Source organism: Dicentrarchus labrax, unplaced genomic scaffold (genome assembly GCF_905237075.1).
Source record: "Dicentrarchus labrax unplaced genomic scaffold, dlabrax2021, whole genome shotgun sequence".
In the NCBI taxonomy this organism is placed as follows: Eukaryota; Metazoa; Chordata; class Actinopteri; family Moronidae; genus Dicentrarchus; species Dicentrarchus labrax.
In genome coordinates this window covers 26,435,826-26,455,733 of record NW_026136704.1, presented here as the reverse complement: position 1 = coordinate 26,455,733, position 19,908 = coordinate 26,435,826, and the positions used below count along the sequence as shown (strand labels likewise).

Below are 19,908 nucleotides of genomic sequence, written 5' to 3'. Positions count from 1 at the left end.
TTGCAAGACAGCTTGCAGTGGACCCACAAAATCTGCAGCACCTAACTAAGACAGCAGGTGGCAGTATAATCAAACAGAAGCTTATAATATCCTCAGTAGATTCTGCCTTCAGCTACTCCTTTTATATTGGGCATTTTCTGAGCTATGGTTATAGATATATTATGGGATTACATCGATACACGCATGAATTTTGGCAGTCTACACACGAGTAAAATATCAAAAACTGGTGTATTTTTTTCAGTTTATTAAAAACACAACAAAAATAATGAAAGCAGCTGAATTTACATCAATTCATCAATTTTGATATAATCACATAGGCTTCAAACATATCCTACCTCTTCCAAAACATGTGCAAAAACAATTGGCAAAACTGAAATATATAAATCATAACATAAATCACAACTTATCTTAAAATATATTACATGAAATCAAAATGCACTGCTTAATTTGAACACATTACCATAATGATTTTTGTCAAAGAAATTTAAATTCACAATAATGAGAATGATTTCACAGGAAAGCAAAGTAAACCCAATACCTTCACTAGCTCTTAGCATGCAAAACTTTAGCTTTGGGTAGGGTGGCTTCATGTAGCACCACAAAAAACTCAGAATGCAAACTCAAAATCTATTTGCATATTTTTGTTCATTTCAAATTTCAAAGCTCACAGCCAGACTCCTCTTTCCTGCAATTAAATGCTCTTATCACCAAAAATAGACCATAAATGTCATTTTTGGAAGACTATGCTGTTTATCATTAGATCATTTGTTTTGTTACACAGCTTAAAACCTTCCTTGGACCTTTTCAGAAACCAACTCATAATATTGCTTACCAATGCATGGCGTTACAGCATGAACTGGTGTTGAATTCACAGACTGAAAATAGACGAGCAAAAATAGGCAAACTATAAAACTTTGATATGCACAAGTAACTGTATTAATTGTAGAATGTCTTTAGATGACACTTCCTTTTACAAAATGTCTTACAGCTTTATCACAAACACTTTAACAGTCATGACATATTATCCAATAAATCTGGTATTCAGTCTTCTGGATGTGTTTTTGAAAGAAAACAAAAGAGTGATAACTGCTGTTTCCAAACTTCCCACTTGAATCTTTTTAAGATCTTATAGTAAGACATTTTAATTCTTTGCCATCAATAAACAAAATAGTTCTTAATTTCAAATAAATATGGAAACATTATCCTTTTTGCTGACATGATCAAAAACAAATATTTCACGAAGGACTAAGCTCACACTGAATTGACTTTTCTTCGATATAGACAATCAAACACAACAAAGTAACAATGGACATTTTGTCTTTTCACATACACATACATTTGACCACCGTTAATAACAATGAGAAAACAATGGCCATATACATGTATTACTCACCAACTAATATCTGAAGTGCAATGAAGACATTTTTCAACATTTATCCATGGCTCGGATAATGGAAATGTTGGAAACATGGTGGCTAGTCTAACAGCATTTAGATCTTTATCTCAGCCTTTACAGGGAAGAAACACTTTACACTGTCCATATTTACAGGTTGACTTTTTTTTCCTAGAAAAGTGTTCCAAGTGAGATATGTACCTGCCATACAAATGTTGTATAAATGTTCCTAACAGAGGATTCTTTTTTCTTTTGCATTTTCGAAACCGGAACTTAAAACCTTGCATTAGGTATGTTTTATTAACTTAACTGTGTAATTTTGTTAACTTAAGTTGATCTCAGTCTCTCCTTGCCCAGAACAACAGACCTGCTTGACTCAGTTGGGGAAATGCATCAGCTGTTGCTCAGGTAAGACATGAAAACCAACAAAAAATGGGTCCAGATTGTTCAGCAACAGACAAATGGCAACAAGTCCGCCTTTAAAAAGCAAGATGAACACATGTAAGCACACCTTGTTCTTTATTAGTGTCACCATGCTGATGTTCTCCAGCCCACTGGATATCTTCCATGCTCTTTGGATCTTCTACCACACAGCTTGGTCACTGGTTGGTAGGTGTTTCTAACCCTCCACACTTGCCTCCTGCTGTGTGGATCTGTCTCTACTCAGTACCTGTTTTGATGCTCGTAGTGCCACCGGTTGAAATCGATGTTAAATGCCACAATACTGCCAGAGACCATACCCGTGATCAAAGTCCTGAAGAGCAACAAAACCATTAAAAAGACATGAAAACATGAAGTGTGTCAGCAAACAAATTATACAGTTTCATGGGAGAAAAAATAGTAAATAGTAAAATAACTAAAACTACACATTTAATATAATATTTGATGTATGATACATTCCTATTTTAGTAACAGTATTGATATGAGAATGGAACCAACATGTATTAAAATGTGTTCACTGTTAAATATTATTTCCATGCATATGAACTGTTTGTCAAAATGTCCATTGTGGTGAATGAAATGAGCACAAGAGGTCATCAGGGGATGTGACAGTAAATTACCAGGTTCCACTGACAACTGAAGTAGACTATTGAGACCCCGTGTCTTTCTGCAACCCCTTTGCTCTTGTGTCCATGCCTGGCTGGTATGTAGGAAAAGCAGCTGATTTCACAGGGTCGTCTTATACTGCTACACCCCTAGGGCTTAAATGCTCACACACAATGAACAGAGTTGAAGCAGAATGCCCCTCTGTAAATGGAGTTGCGGAGCAGCGCTCACTTGTGTTACCTAATGTGAACTTTCTAAGAAAAGGGATTGTAACTTAATCAGTGGGGTTCTAAAAATATTTAATTGAAGTGATTTGTTAAGTGGTGTTAAAAAAAATGTTAAAAATAGCATGTAGTAGGTACTTTTTTAGTATTTTTAGCCCCTGACATATACTTTACACTGAAACTGAATTCATTAACAAAATTTCATCTTATATCCGGCCATCCTCTGCAGGTTGCGCAGTTAAGTCACAAAATCAGGCCTCTGTTTTTGGCCGGACTGTAAGTGCCGAGGGGGATTTGGCCTGTGGCTGTAAAGTGCAGCTTGAATGTTCAGACTCTCTAACCTCTCTTGACTGCCAGGGTCACATGATGACGTCAGGCTTATAGCCCTAGAGCGAACATTGTCGCCTCTGCGCCGCCATCCAGGCACCCATTATACGACTCCTGGCGGATCTTGCAGAATGCAAATGTTGAGGAAAAACATGCTGCTGACCTGCCAATAGACCGTAAGCATGTGTGCTTGCTGTTGTATATTTATCCAAAATAAGTGCATTCGCAGATAGATGCCCCGGTAATTTTTTGTCTCTATGGCAACCGTAGGTTCTGTTTAAAGGAAAAGAATGGTGGATGTTCCAGTAACTAAAATGCACAGTGACAACCATGAAACACAGGCAATGCAAGGATTTTTACCTCTGCCTACACATGCAGTACACTATTGAGCATGTGGTGACATTTAAACGTGCACAGAGACAAACATGCATGGATTTGCTAAGCAAGCCCACGCATGCACGCAACCGACACAAGCCCACACAATGATCGTGCAAAGGCAAGCAGAGCCCACATCGTGCTCTGTCTCGTTCTTATCATACACTAAAATTTACAAATCATTTTGTTATGACTTGCAGTTGGTTTTACTTCAAGGCTTAAACCTTTGTTTGCTTCTTTTTATATCTCCTTTGTGATTGGTAGAGATAATAAGATAATAATAACAGGAAATGAATAAGGGATGAATGTCTATTTCATGGATTCACCTCATCAGATGATCATGTTAAAACAGTAAATGTACCTGTGTATGATTAGTGCGAGACAGTTTAATAAGATGGCTTTCTGTGTACATGGTCTTTTCTCTCACCTTTGATCGTGTGATAGGTCCATGGCTCGGACGCCAGCATCACACCCAGGGTAGATGTAGAGCTGTTTGAAGTCACACGCCTGCCACACCTCCACCACACCGTTATCCCCACCTGTGACCAGGTTGTGGCCATCACTGCTCAGGAGAATGGCCTACAGGGATAGACAGTACTTCTAACTGTCACCTTCAACTTAACTTCTATTGTCTATTCTATTCTATTAATATGTACACAAAACATTTGTGATAGTTGAGGTACAGCATCACATGCAGCAGCGATGTGCACTTCGTATAGTTTTGTACAAATTTAAGATGGATTATTGTCTTAATATGATATGATATACAAATAAATACTAAACCTGACAGGGGTAACTCACATTCCCATCATCTTATCCAAATTGAAAACACTAAGCAATCACTGGATATGCAAAGTTGATTAAATTCAGTAATTTCAGACTTCAGATGTAAAAAGATACAGCCACATCTTTCATGGAGTACAGTGGTGTTAAAGCATGTGTCAGCTTACCCTGGTGGAATCATTGACCTCCATCTGTGCCAGCAGTTTTCCATTAATGCTGAAGTTGCAGAAGCGGCCTCTCTCATAGTAGATGATGCAGTGGCCCTCGCTGGACACTGAGATGAGCCGTGGGCACTGATAGTGGTCTGGCCCCTCCAGAGCCCGCAGCAGGTCTCCTGTGATCGTGTGGACCAGACATGGACCCTCTGCCGAACCAAAACAGACACATACACAAGTGTGAGCAAACTGCTTATGTAAAAAAAGTAAAATATTATATTTTTAAATCAGACAGTATAGTTTTAACAGTACTCTTGAGCTTTGAAATACTATACGTCCTGGTCCACCAATTTTCTGTGAGGCATTTGCATGTTTAGCTGAGTACACATGAAGGTCTAGAACCTTCAATGAAATGAATACTTGTCTATGTGGGTTGGTAATAGGCTGGTAACCTACAGTATGTATGCCAAGGCATGAGTGTTTGTGACTTTCTCTCCTCTCTTTGATGACAATAACATGGAAGGGAGAGACAGAAAAGTATACTGACCTTTGGCTCCGCTGATGACCAGACCTAGCTCTGCACAGACTGACACACACACAACTTCCTGTTCATGACCAGTCAGAACTGCTCGTGGTGCTGGGTAGTCACCTGAAAGACGAAAGAAACACAACATCATAAAACAAATTACTTGGTTTGATTGATTAAATCTGTACCAGGCAATACCTGTATAGTATATTGACCAGTTATCTAAATTTACCGCTCAATATGCTGCATTTGTGAATGGGGATTTCTGTGCAATGGTCTACATAATCACCACACCTTCATCAGGCAATAAAATGAAGCACAATATAAAACAATATAAACACAAGCACAGCGATTGTGACACACATCTGCTAGCAGGGAGGTCCCTTTGAATTGTCATGTAAATGCAGGGATGCCCACTGATGGCAGCCGAGCCACTTGATTTCATCCCGTGTGTCACATGATTGATGATGGCCGGGGGAGAGGTTAGTGAGGGGAGTTTCATGGCAACTGGAGCCTACCACGAGTACTGCCAGAATGGCGTCTGAAGAGAAATATGAAAGCAGCACTATTTCGGAAATGCACTGATCACCAATAATGAGTATTATGTCCCTAAATACTCTGTGTCATACAGAGAGTTGAACCCATTGGTTCCATCACAAGCAGGCATATGCAGACCAAATGAAAAGCAATTAAACTGTCTAAAAAGAGGGAATTCTGGGTCAACTAACACAACTTATGTTTTAGGCTCCCATATTTTTATTATGTTTTATTTTAATAAATCATTTTACCATTATTTTATTTAAATAAAAATGTGTTTTATTATTATTGATTTTAAATACAATTATCCTACTGCTATTTGTGTGGGCCCTCAGTATTCACCACCTTGGTAAAGCCATGTCAAACTTATACCGTTGAATATAGAGTATGTTGCTGTTGGTGTTCACATGTGACTCAAAGTTCAGCCAATTCAGTGAAAGTTTCTCTATCCACCTAGATGACAGTTAACTCCTGATAGATGATGTGGACATGTGTCAGACCTCGCTCCTCTTCTCTTATCCCCTCCTCCTCCCCCCATCATCTCCTCCGGCTCGGCATATCGCCTCTGCAGCTGTAGCAGTCCAGTCAGTGAGCTGGACTGTGATCGATGCAGCACAGTCCCTTAGAGACCAGGACCTGAGCGGCGCTGTCAGTCCCAGCACCCACTGCTGAGGAGGGCTGAATAGGACAAGTGTCAGAAAAAGCCTCCAGGGGGAAAAAGGGACCTTGTGCAGCTCACCTACCCGACAAAAGATTCAATCAGCTTTCACTGCATACCCCCCACCCTCTCCTAGCCCTTGGGACGAGCCGAAGTCAGCCACCACAATTACCCGGTGCAAATATCCCCTTGCACCGGTGTGATGGGCCAAGTCTGAGAGGCAGGGCCATGATTGAGCTGGAAGTTATTTTAATTATTACACATTTAAGACACATGCAGCCTTTTGGGGCGTGTGTGAAATCAATTTCTTGGGCACGCCACATCTGCAGAATGAGGGAGAGTCGTGATCCGGGGGGCTGCTGCTACATATTTACACAACCAGCATTATAGAAAATATAATAGGCGTGAAATCACCAGAATGAGCCTTGTGGAATGAATAAGCCAATAAGTAAGAGAAAAGGACATCAAGTGCAAAGATATGAAAAGGTGGTAGTAGTTTATCCCTTGCAAATGCCTGCCATCTTTATTTTAACATGACTGATACTGGATGGCTGCAGAGGTTTGTATAGTGCTGTGTCAAACATACAGTATGTAACGTTTTTAGCTGATTCTGTTCCTTCACAAATAAAACTCCAGTCCCCACACATCTAGTGCTCTGCCTTCTTGAACCAAGCTAGATTATTATCTGCTGCCTCCACAGTGTTTCTGATATCATGATATATTGATGAGAGATTGGAAATTACTTGACTGGGTGCAAACACATCCTGTCTTCTGTGTCTTGAGATGAGCTATGTAGCTTCCTTCCCTTTTGTCAGTTGAAGATGCATTGTAAGCACTAGTAGCGTGAATATCAGGGGAATACTGTTTTCCTGCTGCAGTAACACAAGTGCTATTGCCCCTTGCTAATTGGAGGCAACCAAGCTGAAATTCTTAATTAACTGTCGGAGCCTCAGTGAAGTTAATTAGAGAACACTCGCAACTAATCCGGAGCTCCTAGAATCTGTGACAATTGGAAACACAAGATCTTCTAACACACACACACACACACACACACACACACACACACACACACACACACACACACACACACACATTGTATTGTCATCCAGAAATAAAATAAAAACACACTCTCTTCCTCATCTTTGGCGTTTCAATTCCACACCATATATGGCGCTCCTTGCTTGTACAGTACTGCAACGCCTGCCTCCCCTACCCTGTTGGATTTTTTTTTAACACAGACTATCAGGGAGAATGAGCCACTAAATGAACTGAGCAGCAGAAATCACACACTGGGGTCTACCATTTTCAATGCCAAGACATCTGGAGTCCTCTACTTGAAAGCAGCACAGCTTAATGCAATGGATCACACTAATATATCACAGCTACAGTGCAGATAAATTATCCTCTCCCTGTCTCTCCACATTATTTGATTCTAGGGTAGCATGCCTTTCTTCCAGTGTTGATCAAAGACTCTTGCTTCCTATGTAACTTTTTAAAATGCACTTTGGGTTTTACTTAACAACAAAGGAGTTCACTTCATAGGTGAAATACTAAAAAGTTTCCTGTAACTTTGAGGGTGATGCTACTGTGTAGTCTGTATGTGTGTGAGCACATGGCACGTGCGTACTGTTACTCACTGTTATTGGGGTTGTCGCCAATAATATGGTGCCGTCCACTCCAATACCACAGCAGAAGTGTTGCGTCCCTGGACCCAGAAACGATGTAGCAGTCTCCTCCAATGTAAGACTCTGATCTGGCCAGACATGTCACCACGTCCCAGTGGCCAAAAACGATCTGGGTCAGCTTGCCTAAAAAGAATGTGTACAAACATGTTTTTGGTGTCAGCGAAAATTGCTAGTCAGCAGTTCCTGAAATGCACCATTATAAAACTACTGTCAGCTGTGTTTTTAAAGCCCCACTGACTGTAGTTAAGGGAGTATTGTGTGAAACAAAAACATTTCCAATGTAGTTAAATCAGTGGTTCCCAACTTTTTTTTTGCTTATGACCTCTTAAAATTAAACAATGTCTGCTTTTGACCCACTGTCACAGATTATGGCCTTAGTGTGAACAGAGCTGAGCAATTCAACCCAAAAGAGTCATTTTTCTCTCTTGTATTTCGTAAGAGAAAAGAAAAATAAACACAACTGATTTTTTTTTATTTTTCCAATCCATCTTAGAACCCCTTGGGGCAGGCATGACCCCCAATTTCTGAAGAAATGACTTACATGTCGCATGTGAAGCTGCAGTGATAATCATTTATATAATTAAACAGCTATGTTGCCATCAGTATTATCTTGCTCCCACTGAATCATTATCAGGGAAAGGAAATTAGCAAAAATATTTATTTTTTACTGAGTTCCAGTGTATTACAGTATAGTCATCCATTTTTCTACAAGGCTTGTCAGGAGAGAACAGCGACAATACTGTATTATTCCCATCATAGTGCTCAGTCCTCCACACATCAGTGCACACCTCTATAGGAAATAGAGTTTACACTGCAACCTACCTGTCTCGGAGGAGTACACACGAAAGCTCTTGTCCCAGAAGCCACACACCAGTATGTAGCGGTTGTCAGCTGTCACCACGAAACAGTGTGTGGTGATTTGGATGCTCTGGTCCACTAGGTCTGTGATCTGACGCTTGTTGCTTCCAGTATTGTTGGCTGTGAAAAAAAAGGAAAAAGAGAGCATGTGTCAATACCTGAGGTATTACAAGCAATTTTTAAGTTATTAATTAAGACCCTTACAGCTAAAACAGATATGTAAGTTAGTGGTCTATTTATTTGTTTATTGCCGTATTTTCCATTCAAAACAAGGAAGCTTACTCACCAACCAGAGAATCCATCTCTATAGGTAGATGATGGGCCTGTTCCAGAGAGTAGCCTGGTGCTCCTCGGAGACCTGGATTCAGGCAAGGACACAGAAGGAAATGAATCATTGAGGCTATTTCTAACTTATGCACATGTGCATTCTTACATACACACACTCACACACACCTGTTCCCTTTTCAGAGCCAAAGTTAATTCAGAGTCTCTTCCAGGAGATGGAAGTATTAGAGGTCCATCAGAAAGATTTCCATCTGTCTTACTGGGCTTCTTTTTTTTTTTTCAGTGTGTCAAACTGAATGGAGACATTTTATCCATGCAATCTGTATCTGGAGCCAGTTTTGAAACACCAACATGCCTGAAAATATTCAGGCCTTATTATCATCATTATTCTGAAAAGCCAAACCACATTTTCCTCCTCTCCGACAGGATGGCAAGGGTGCTGCAGCTGTGTTCATTAGTGTGGGAGCAACCAGAGCAGCCACACAGTGCGGACTCTTTGGTCCAGAGCTCAGTGTGTTTCTACGGTGACAGATGGGGACGTGTGAGGAGAATGTGGTGCAGTTGCAGCCTAATTTCCTAGTAACCATTGCTTTGGCCCTCTGACCCTGAGGTGAGGTTGATTCTCAGGGAGGGGCTCTGTGGGTAATGTTGTTCACACATGTCTGAAAAGAAACATGTGGAAACACTCATGGTCAGCTTACCTAGGAGGTGCTAGCCTCTCACATAGCCAGCTGGCTACGGCTCTATTATGAGCGGAGGGCAGGTTTGTGTGTGACGGTGATGAAGTGATTTTACAGGGCCACTGCTGTGGTAGGTATCATGTGTGGCACATTTTTTTTTTTTACAAGGGCATATTTGTATGTTTGGACATATCACCTGCCATGTGCATTGAGCTCCACTCACCAACAGTGTTGTGCCATCGGTTGACGGCAAATACTCGGCTGCAGGTTACTGTGACCACAGCAGGTATGGTCAGATGGGGCAGGGTGTTGGCAGCCACATGCGTTACCGGAGAATTGGATGGAAACTTCAATACCATGATGACATCCTGCTGCATCTGGTCCTTGAACATCAGAGGACTCTGTGGAAGGAAACACTATTGAGTAGAAGAGAGAAAAGGCGGAGTGTGTGGAAGGATGGAGGGATATGATGGTGGGAGAGGAGGAGGAGTACAAGAAAAAAGGAGTGGGAAGGCAGGGGATGGAGAAGATGAACAGAAGAAGTATGAAAAGATGTGAGAAAAAGAATGGAAAGAGGCAATTAGTGTGGAGGTTGGAGGAAAAACTAGGTTCAGACACAGAGGAGGACTTCATGCACTGCCTCCTCCGGACAGTGCAGTCAGACAAGGGACTGGTAAGACAAGGGTAAGACATGGAAAACTGGGATGAAGTAGGCTGTACACATGAGATGGTGCATACATGATACACATGTACCAGAAAGATTCGGTTTGGTCAACAAAGAAGAAGCATTTAAAAAATTGCACGAGTTTTCGAAAATGTACTTATTTTACCACTGCAAACTTCAGCTCAACCTTTACAACCTTGGATTAAACTACATCATGTAGCAGGAATCAAGGCAAAGAAGGAGATAGTGATCCTGACAATTTTCTGTGAGTTTCGAACCAGTTTCAGCTCTCATCTTATCCCTAATTTTAGAGACTTTTGACAGAAGTGAATGAAAACATTCACATCTGTTGCAAAAGTAGAAAATTGAACTAAAGGGTCTCAAAGGGATCTGCCTTACAAAGTTTCTTGTAGGGAGAGAGAAATAGAGAGAGCCATGTGGGGATAATGAGGGCTAGGCTGGCTATTACATGGATTAGACAGGGAAGAGCAGCTTACAGCAGAAAGAGGGTAGCTACTAGGCCAGTAGGGAGCACTCTTCCCTTTACACCACACTGCTAGTGGGTAGTAACAGCTATAAAACAATGCAGAAAACTAGAGCTGAAACTGTGATGTTATATTGCGGATCTCTGACCTACATGAGGTAAGCTTTCTGAAATATTTATCTTTTGTTATAAAAGAGTGGATTGAAGGAAATATATAGACGTGAAAAATCAGGGAGCATCTATCTCAATCTTGTGACTACCTACAAACACAGGCACGCAAACACACACCATCCAGGCTCACACAGGTCCACAAATCCTCTCACACACACACACCACCACCACCACCACCAGAGGTGCAGGGAATTTTCCCAGCATGCTTGCTGATCTCACCAGGTGCATGGCGGAGCTGCGTGGAGGATGTGGCTCAATAAGCAACTGAGATGGCGTCTGTCCAAAACTCTGGATCTGCGCCTCTGTGGCCTGCGGGAGAGAGAGAAGGGAGAAGGAGAGAGAGAGAGCGGCTGTCACAATCAATATGCATCAAAGTGATGGGTCAATGCGTTACTTGACAATGCAAGCAAATCCTAACTCAGCCGTGCCTCTGAGGAAGGGGGGAGGTAAAGGGAAAGGGGAGCACTCCCAATCCGCCTGGGTGCTCCCCCTTCCCCCCTCGGCCTGCAGAGTCATCCAAGTGTTAGTATGGAAGAGACAAGCCTTTTCCTATTAACATGCTTCAGTTAACCATTCCCATTTCCAGGCGCAGGGGCCCCCACTGCATAAACGTTAACCTGGAGTGACATCCAGCTAGGACTGCAGCAGGCCGGCCCGCTTTTAGATGTTATTGTGCTTGAAACAAAGGGGAAAAGCATGTATGAAACAGAGGCACAAAATCACACAAGCAGACCATGGCGATTTGGCAGAGGGTACCTTGATGAAGGATGATTTATGGGGGATTAACTGTGAGTCTGGATGCCTGTGACTAAGGAATAAACTAAAAACAGCACAAGTGTAGAAGAAACAAAACAACACAACACCAGAGGACTATTTTGCTATTATTAGAAAATAACTTCCATTTAAATACACAAAAGATCTAATTTTCCTCCTCTAAGTGAGAAAAAAACAAGCACTAAGAGCTGCTGAGCTTGACTGAAAGTGGGGCACTCCACGGTGGGAGTGATTGATGTGACTGGAGCCACTTCCACCATCAGAGGGGAGCTTGTAGACGTCCGTCAATGCCACTGTGCACAATGGAACATACATCGCTCAGCCTTTCGCCCGCCCTTCTGACTGCCGGGGTGACTAGCCCTCATTTTCCTCCGCCTGTACACACCACTCACTATCAAAAGGACCTATTGGGTAGCACATGCCACAGAGGGAGATGTGGCATGGGAAGTTTGGAGGTGATACTGAATTAGGACAGGCCACCTGCAAGCCAAACAGGCGCCCCAAACTCCCCCTGGTCACTTCCTATCTTTCACAGCACCAAAAAAGGCGCTGTCCACACGGTTGAGCGCTGTCGCACAGCAGTGAAAGTTTCGTGTGAGTTGGTGAGCACATTTGGCAACCATTAAGTGTTAGTCAGTGTTTCTTTACAACGTAGTCCGTCAAGCAATAAGCAACTGACATTATGGCTATTTAAGGTTAGGTTTGGGGTGAGGGTCACAATGTCTGTTCAAATAAAGAAATTTGATACAAAGATCAGAAAGGCTGAGAGGGCCATGTGGAAAACATCACCATATTTCTTGTGATGATTCTATTACCAGGGAAACTGGGCTGCTACATGTCCCGTTTTGGTAGTCTTAGACAACCTTGACGCCCAAGAATTATTTCCAGAGTGTAAGGGGGAGGATTTGTCTGTGTGTTTGTGTTTGTGTGTGTGTCGAGGGGAAGGGGGCTTGACTGGTTGAAGGTTAACTTAAGAACGTGTTCCTCGACTAGATGATCAAAACATGTCAATATTTCTCAGGTGCTTCAACACTAATCCTCTCAGAGGTATGTCAGAAACTTATCTCTGCATCAGTCTGAGATGAAGAGCACTTAACAGGCAGTTCATTAGTTTAAGTCACTTCAGGCTCTGCTTTTTGGCTGATAAGTGACACTTATTGCCAAAGCCATCTGGCTGATCTCCCCTCCCAGCAACAACCACCTTGCTTGGGTGAGCACCTAACATCCATCATAACACACTGTGTCTGCATGTCTGTCTGTCTGACTTTGTTCGCATCTGATTTTGGCGTGAGCTAAAGGCTTCAGAGGTGAGTGGCTGCAGCTCTCTTTCTCTATCTGCTGCCTGGTCCCCAAACTGGTGACAGATAGACTCCGTGGATGATGATCTCCCAACAGCATCCTCCAGTGCACTCATGCAACGCAGCAACACAACAGCTCTGTCAGACAGAATGCAAACACGGCCTTGCACTGACCCGCTAAGCAGCGTGGGATCATGCTGAGTCACGACACCTGAGATCAGCGGTGGCAACTACAAATATGAAGCTGCTAAACCTTTCACCTTTTGACAGATTCGACAGATTACAGAAGCAAATTGCTTTCATTAAGTACTTCTGGCTTTTAAATAGTATAAACAGATTATAAAAACAGATCAAAGCCGCACAGAAACCATACAGGCACATGCAAGCACACATAAACAAACTATTAATGTAACTGTTGTGTAATTTTCTTATTGTTTCTTTACATGCCAATGGAAATGTGGTTAAGGTAAGCTTATCTGGACTTATTTTAATCCTTAAGTACTAACAAAGAATTACCTTGGGGGTGTTTTTTGAGTGACAGCTTGGGAGTTGACATATACACTACTGTATATAAATGTCTCAAGCAATATGTCCATCAGTAGGTGATTGTCTCTAATACAGCTATCTGATCCTATATGCTTTATGATAAATATGAAGGGAGTTTCTTATCATTAAGGTCAAGCTTTTAAAACTTGTGTCCCATCACTATGAGAATATCAAGGTGAAATCAATTTAAAGTATGTCAGCTGCTTCAAAGGCCTTCACTGGCTAGCCACAGCACACTTTGTTGTCTTTGTTGATTCAGAGGGGGTGGGAGGGGCAGTGGCAGCCGAGGAGGACTAGAGTCCCACTGATGAATAATTTGTCTGTTTACTTCTGAGTGACACAGCGGGGCCTGAATCAAGGGGTTGCTGTCATGTTTTTCCATAAGAGAAGGCTGTCAAGAGGAGCATCATGGAGAAGGACTGCTGTTCCGGCAGTGTGCCCAGTAGAGCTGTCACAGTGCCCTCAACCAGAGGCCCGGCGGCATGTCACAGGGTGTCATCATTTCCATCTGACACACGGACGGAAATTATCTCTCATGACCTCTAATTTCTTGACATTTCAAATGCCTTAATTATTGTGACTAATGCCAGATCTGCAGTTTCACCTGTCAGGCCCAGAATGAATCAATACCCCGGAGTCAATCGTCACATTTCAGCAGGTCTTAGCAAGACATTCATTGGGCACTTTTCCATGCTCCACCTCACTGGCTCAGACAGGAAGCTCACAGACTAGCTTGTGTTGGACAGGAGGAGTGGTAAACAGTAATGGGTACGATAAATCATGCAGGAAATCATCTGCAAAATTATCATAATGTTACCATAGATTGTGCAGGAAATTGCAGGGGATTGTAATTTTGAATAAGAGCATCAAAGTACAGTAAAACTATTGCAATCAGATAAATATTTGGGAAATTCTATTTAATATTTTTTTATTTACAATTATCTGCAAGGAAATCCAATAATTACATTTTAACATCCCTGTTTAATAGATCTGTTCATAATGCGTTTTCAGGATACTGCTAGGTGTTTGTATATGAGCTTTAGATATACAAGGTCATACTTTATGTTACAGAGAGAGGAAGAATCCATCTGGAATAAGAAACATGACTGAAGGTATGAAGGCTTGTCTTAATTAGTACTCATCATATCAGCATTACATCAGTTGCAATTAGCTGAGCCAATTTCTCTCTCCAGCACAAATACATTCACATGTCACAATAGCTACTGCATCAACTGGGCACAATTAGGGAGTCTGAGTAGCAGGCTTCCTAATGTGCAACTAACTAACAGTACTGTCATCTCTCAGGGTAACAGTAGGGTGTAAGACAGCTAAAACTGATGCAAAATAAAAAATGCCTAAACCTTTCTCGAAATGATGAAAACCAAACCTTTCACAATATGGTTTGGTAATTAGATTGGCCAAATCTTCTGCAGGTGATTTGCATAGTGGTCACTTGATAAATAAAGGCGCCCCTGGAAGTGACAGTATATAAATGACTTGTTTTGCAGACAGCAGATGGTGGATATCACAGGGAGAGACAAGCTCACACTGGAAAGTACCACAATGCATGCCAGCTGCTGCAGTCTCTGGTCCCCTTTCCCCTCTACGCAATTAAGCTATTCACGAGTAGTACGGTGGAGCTAATAGATATTCAATTAATTAGTTAAGAACAAGAGGATTCACTCCCTCATCTATTGACGGAGTGACCTCTGTTGATTGATCAAGGAGCTCAGTCAGATTCATTGATCTGATTAGCGGAAGGAACATACAGTATATTATTCATAGACCAGGAAGAAAAGAGCATAGAAGATGATGTTAAGATGGATCTATGAATAATGTGGACAGATATTAAAAGATTACTGTTTATCTGAGAGGGAGGAAATTAATAACTCAGGTCATCACAAAATGACGTTAATCTCCAAGCGAACTCGATGAGTCAGCAGCCCTGCCCGATTCTCTCACAGGTTGCATTTGCATGACACAATAATTGATTGACAGATGCATGATATGAATGCTCCAGGAGTTCCAGCACATGCCAGGACAAATAGAGACAGGAAGTTATGCCTGAGTAAAAGAAAGGGGAGGGGCTTTGTCTCCATGGCAATGTGTATATGTGCCTTACCTCTCTGAGCGAAGGGTCAGCGATACTGTCCAGCTTGGCGGAGCCCTCGTAAGTCAGGTAGTGAAAGACGTTGAGGGCACGCACTGCCTCTGGGCCTCGCTGCTTGTAGCCGAAAATAAGGTCAATCCACTGATGCAGCTGACATGACACAAACTCGCTTTCCAGGGCCTGTCAGAGGAGTACAGGGCAAGTAGAGGTGAGAGGCATACCAGCAGCACACAGCACATGGGCCAAAACACACAACGCAAATTGTACTTTACACACAACACTAAACACAACAAACCACAGCCTACTTTAATGTACACAGCTGACCTACATCACATCCGAACTAATTATGAATACTTTAAGGAAAAAAATAACTTTCAGTTAAATAAAGGTAGGTATTTGATCTGCTTTACTGCACATAAAGATTACAGAAGAAGAAAAACGACACAGAAGCTGCATCTCCTCCTTCTAATATAATCAGCTAACTCGGGATAAGCCTCCCATATCACATTTCTCTGTCCACTTAAAATACTGACTATCTTTGCATGGAGACAAAGAAATCGGTTCAATACTAGCAGGGATCCAATTTACTGTAAAACCATCTGCAGCAGCAACATTGATGAATCACTTGTGAGAGTGAAAAAAGGAGACTTGCTTTCTTGTGGGAGTGTTAGTGAGAGATTTGGGATAAGATTTAAGGTGGATAATTATTATGAATATACACCTATGGATGCGATGTAGTGGGGTTTGATCTATTGTTTCAAAATAAGGTAAAATATAATTCCCATGCATGCCGGTGTAAGGCTTTGCTAGAGGAATTTACACTCCTCCCCTCGCGTCAGGAATAACAGCCATTACCAACAAAGCCTGCTCAAGCACACAGAGGCTGAGTTTGCCACAGGGCATATCACTACAATTGAAAGTGGCACATGCAAAGATGGGAAGTGGGAGGACGAGGGAGGGAAGAAGGGAGGGAGGGAGGGAGAAGGAGAGAAGGAAAAAAGAGGAAGAGTGAGACAGAGGGGGAGGCAGGGAGAGAGGTTCACTGACAGAAATGAAATAATAGAGGAAGCAAGAGTGTGGGCTAGCTAGGGAGCAGAACAAAAGAAAGACAAAAAATGGAGGCAGAAGACTATGATTTTCTGGGCTTGTGAATACACTGGTCCGCGAATGTAACAATGCAAGGCAACATCACACATGTAGCCTTCAACAGTGAGAAAATATCCACTGTAATCCTTTTGTCATCCTCTCTCCTTGTTTTGGAGATGCAGACATGCCCGTAACAACTCCCAGCCTCTCCCTTCTCTCTTCCCCTCCTGCCCTCCCCCCATCCCTCCAACTCTGTCGGTATACAAGGCTGATAGAGCTCGAACAGGCAGTGTGGGTAGAGCACGGGGAAAGGTCACCTCCATAAGACCAGCCCTGGTCTGTCACTCCAGCTGAAAAGGTCAAGTGTGTTCCCACAGCCTCTTTCTACCTCTGGTCCAAAAAACACTGTGGCCCCTAACCTCAGGATACATAACATGTATGAAACGTGTCTTCTTAGCAGCATTTTTGAAGGTTCTGCGGCTTGGAGCCAACTAATCAAGCCTAAATTAGAAAGTGGAGGATAGAGGATTGTTATCACTCTAGACTGCAACTGTAAATTTACCCATTATATTATGCTGTCGGAGATATCAATTTCATATCCCAGTATATATGTATACACATGTGTGAATTCTGAGCTACACGTCATTTCCTAATGTGAAACTTTTTTTAAGGCCTTTTATTGCCTTTATTTGATAGGAGCAGCTGTAGAGAGACAGGAGTGATGAGTGAGAGAGGGGATGACATGCAGCAAAGGTTAGAGGTTAGCAAAGGCTAGGTTCGATTCCTACCTACGGCCCGTAGGTAGGAATCGAACCTAGCCTGTGGTAGGGACTCCTTTGTGCACAGGGCGTATGCTCTACCAGGTAAGCTACCAGGGCACTCCTTTCATGGGCTAATTCATAAGGGCCTTTATGAATCGTATAATATGAATCAAAATTGAAATGCAAACAGGACACAAACTATATTCTAATTTTGTCATCTCCCTTTTGTGTACAATAATAACAGAGTGGCCATGTTGGGAAACATGTGTGTACAGTATACATTGTGGTACAGCATTTCTAGTTTTTCAAATGATTATAATTTTCCCAAATTCTAAGTCACCATCATGCAGCTTTATTCAGCTTTAACAAAAACATACCATTTTAATTTAAGTATTTGTGATATATGTGAAATATGTGTTCAAAATGCATCTACACTGTTGTAAGTATAATGGCCATTCATCCTGTAGTTTTTGTATGAAATGTTTGCGTTCTCTTTCATTAAGTTTTGTGGTGAGGAGAGCTTTTGAGTTTCTACAGTAAGTGAATCCAGATTAAAGGGAAAACAGAGTTTTTCCAACGGCAAGAGACGGCTCTGTCTCTGTGCTGCTCCTGCAACCTGCTGGGAGTTGTGGACCACATGTTGATAGGCTGTCTGTATTAAACATGCACACACAGACGTTCACACACATGCAGACGGAAAGCGCCCTGCGCACTGCCAAAGTGATGAGGCCCGGCATTAGAGAAGGTAACACTATAGGGCAAACCTGCCCTCAGTCCTGTCCTTTAGTGACATCACTGGGGTCAGGGTTACAGTGTTAGTATTGAGCGGTGCACTTTATTAGATGCTTCATGAATAAGACAAGGAGACACAGATGTCTGGGAAGGTTACAAGGAATATATTTATATGCTGCTGTGAGAAGAGAAGTATATACGTATACTTGAAATTAAATGTTATACTTATCCTGGTAAACAATTAAAAATGATACGGATCATTTTTATTTCTATTATTATCATAATAGTGAAATCTTAATTGATAAGGATTAAAAGCTGGATAAAGTGTGTTAATGTTTTTCTGGCAGAAATCTGGCAGATAAATGTTTTAATACTGTCTGATTATTTTGTAATAATTCATCTGGCTTAATAAATAAATAATATATACAGACACACTTTAATCCCTTCTGAATTTCACACATGCCTAAACCTTACCATCCTGTTGATCCTAACAAGGTCTTCAGGCTTCTTTGCCCATGCTGGCAAGTCCACGTCACCAACCATGGTCCTATCCTCCCTCATTCCCAGATGGTAACCGTTGCTGTTGACAAACATCTCCGGGAGGTAGTAGAACTCAGGAATCAGTTCCTGTGTTTTAAAGGAAGAGAGATGTTCATGTTTTACAGCTCACTGACAGGACCACGTCTAATACCACCGTTTTCACCATATAATCGCCCAACAATTCCGTAAAGTGCAAGAAATAACACATGTGAGGACAGAGCCATGAAAAAACAGAGAAAAAAGGCTCTGTATCCCACTGAGATGAAGTGAGAATTCAAGGGGAAAGGTAACACAAACAAACTAAACAGCAGGCCATGAGAAGGCGGTGAGAGGTGCTAGTCCAGTTATTCCAGGCAGAGGTGTTAGGTGTGTTAAATGAAACTGGAACTGAGTTGGGTTTTTCTCCCTGGTCTCTGGGCTCTTGTGATGAGGTCAGGACCTTGCAGTGGAGGGGAAGTCAGCGTGGTAAAGGAACCCCCTACATAAAGCCTGGTGTGATTCCATACATCGGAGAAGAGAGAAAATATTTACCCGCGTTTTGAGACAAGACTATTCCTAAAGGTATTTCCCCTGTGTTGAATGACCATGCTGGTATTTAAAACATTTTTAACCCATTAAGTACACATCATGTATGTGTTCTTTCCTTCCAGGCAACCATTTATAGATCATTAACATAAACTTGCAGAGACTTGCTTGAGATAGACAATCCACTACAGTGAACATTTTGGTGCCTCTATTTTGAAATGTTTAGCTAAAGTTACACACAGAGAATACTTACTCTCACAACATTCATGTTTGCTTATTATTTCTCTTCTTGGGAGCTTGTGCAATGCTCTTTGACAGCTAACTGAAATTTAGATGTCATACCATCCTTGAAAGCAAGAACATTTGGACAGTGTACTTTAAACTGCATTACCATGTAACAAAAACTTCCTAAAAATACTAATAATAAAGTAGATGATATTTAATGATTACCCATCTCAAAAAAGTTTTAAACTTGCTTTGGATAACTAATGGGGTTAAAATACAAAAACTAATTAATTTAAGTTTTTTTTTTAAGAAAATGTATTTTCAATGTAAATTATTGTATGTGTACTTCCTGTGATTTTGAAGCTTCCACTTTGATCCCCGATCCTCCTGATCATACAGCTAAGAAAGGATGAGTGAATAAGGCCTCTGCACAATGAGGCATATGCACACGAGGAATGT

General features: G+C 41.7%; 1 protein-coding gene across 6 annotated transcripts in view; it reads right to left on the bottom strand.

Moving 5' to 3' along the window:
- Positions 1–229: 229 nt before the first annotated feature.
- nbeab (neurobeachin b) overlaps positions 230–19,908 on the bottom strand; it is a 193,812-nt gene continuing 174,133 nt past the window's right edge. For 4 of the 6 annotated variants that reach the window (XM_051397178.1, XM_051397182.1, XM_051397181.1 and 1 more), the window contains 11 exons: positions 18,634–18,786; positions 15,593–15,760; positions 11,072–11,161; positions 9,757–9,949; positions 8,855–8,926; positions 8,533–8,688; positions 7,663–7,833; positions 4,852–4,953; positions 4,317–4,513; positions 3,794–3,945; positions 230–2,147 (listed from right to left, as the gene is read on the bottom strand). In XM_051397178.1, coding sequence (XP_051253138.1) covers positions 2,057–2,147; positions 3,794–3,945; positions 4,317–4,513; positions 4,852–4,953; positions 7,663–7,833; positions 8,533–8,688; positions 8,855–8,926; positions 9,757–9,949; positions 11,072–11,161; positions 15,593–15,760; positions 18,634–18,786 — 1,545 coding nt within the window. In that variant the 3' untranslated portion in view covers positions 230–2,056. The remainder of the gene's footprint in view (positions 2,148–3,793; positions 3,946–4,316; positions 4,514–4,851; positions 4,954–7,662; positions 7,834–8,532; positions 8,689–8,854; positions 8,927–9,756; positions 9,950–11,071; positions 11,162–15,592; positions 15,761–18,633; positions 18,787–19,908) is intronic. The other 2 variants (XM_051397180.1, XM_051397183.1) reach the window with 1 other exon arrangement.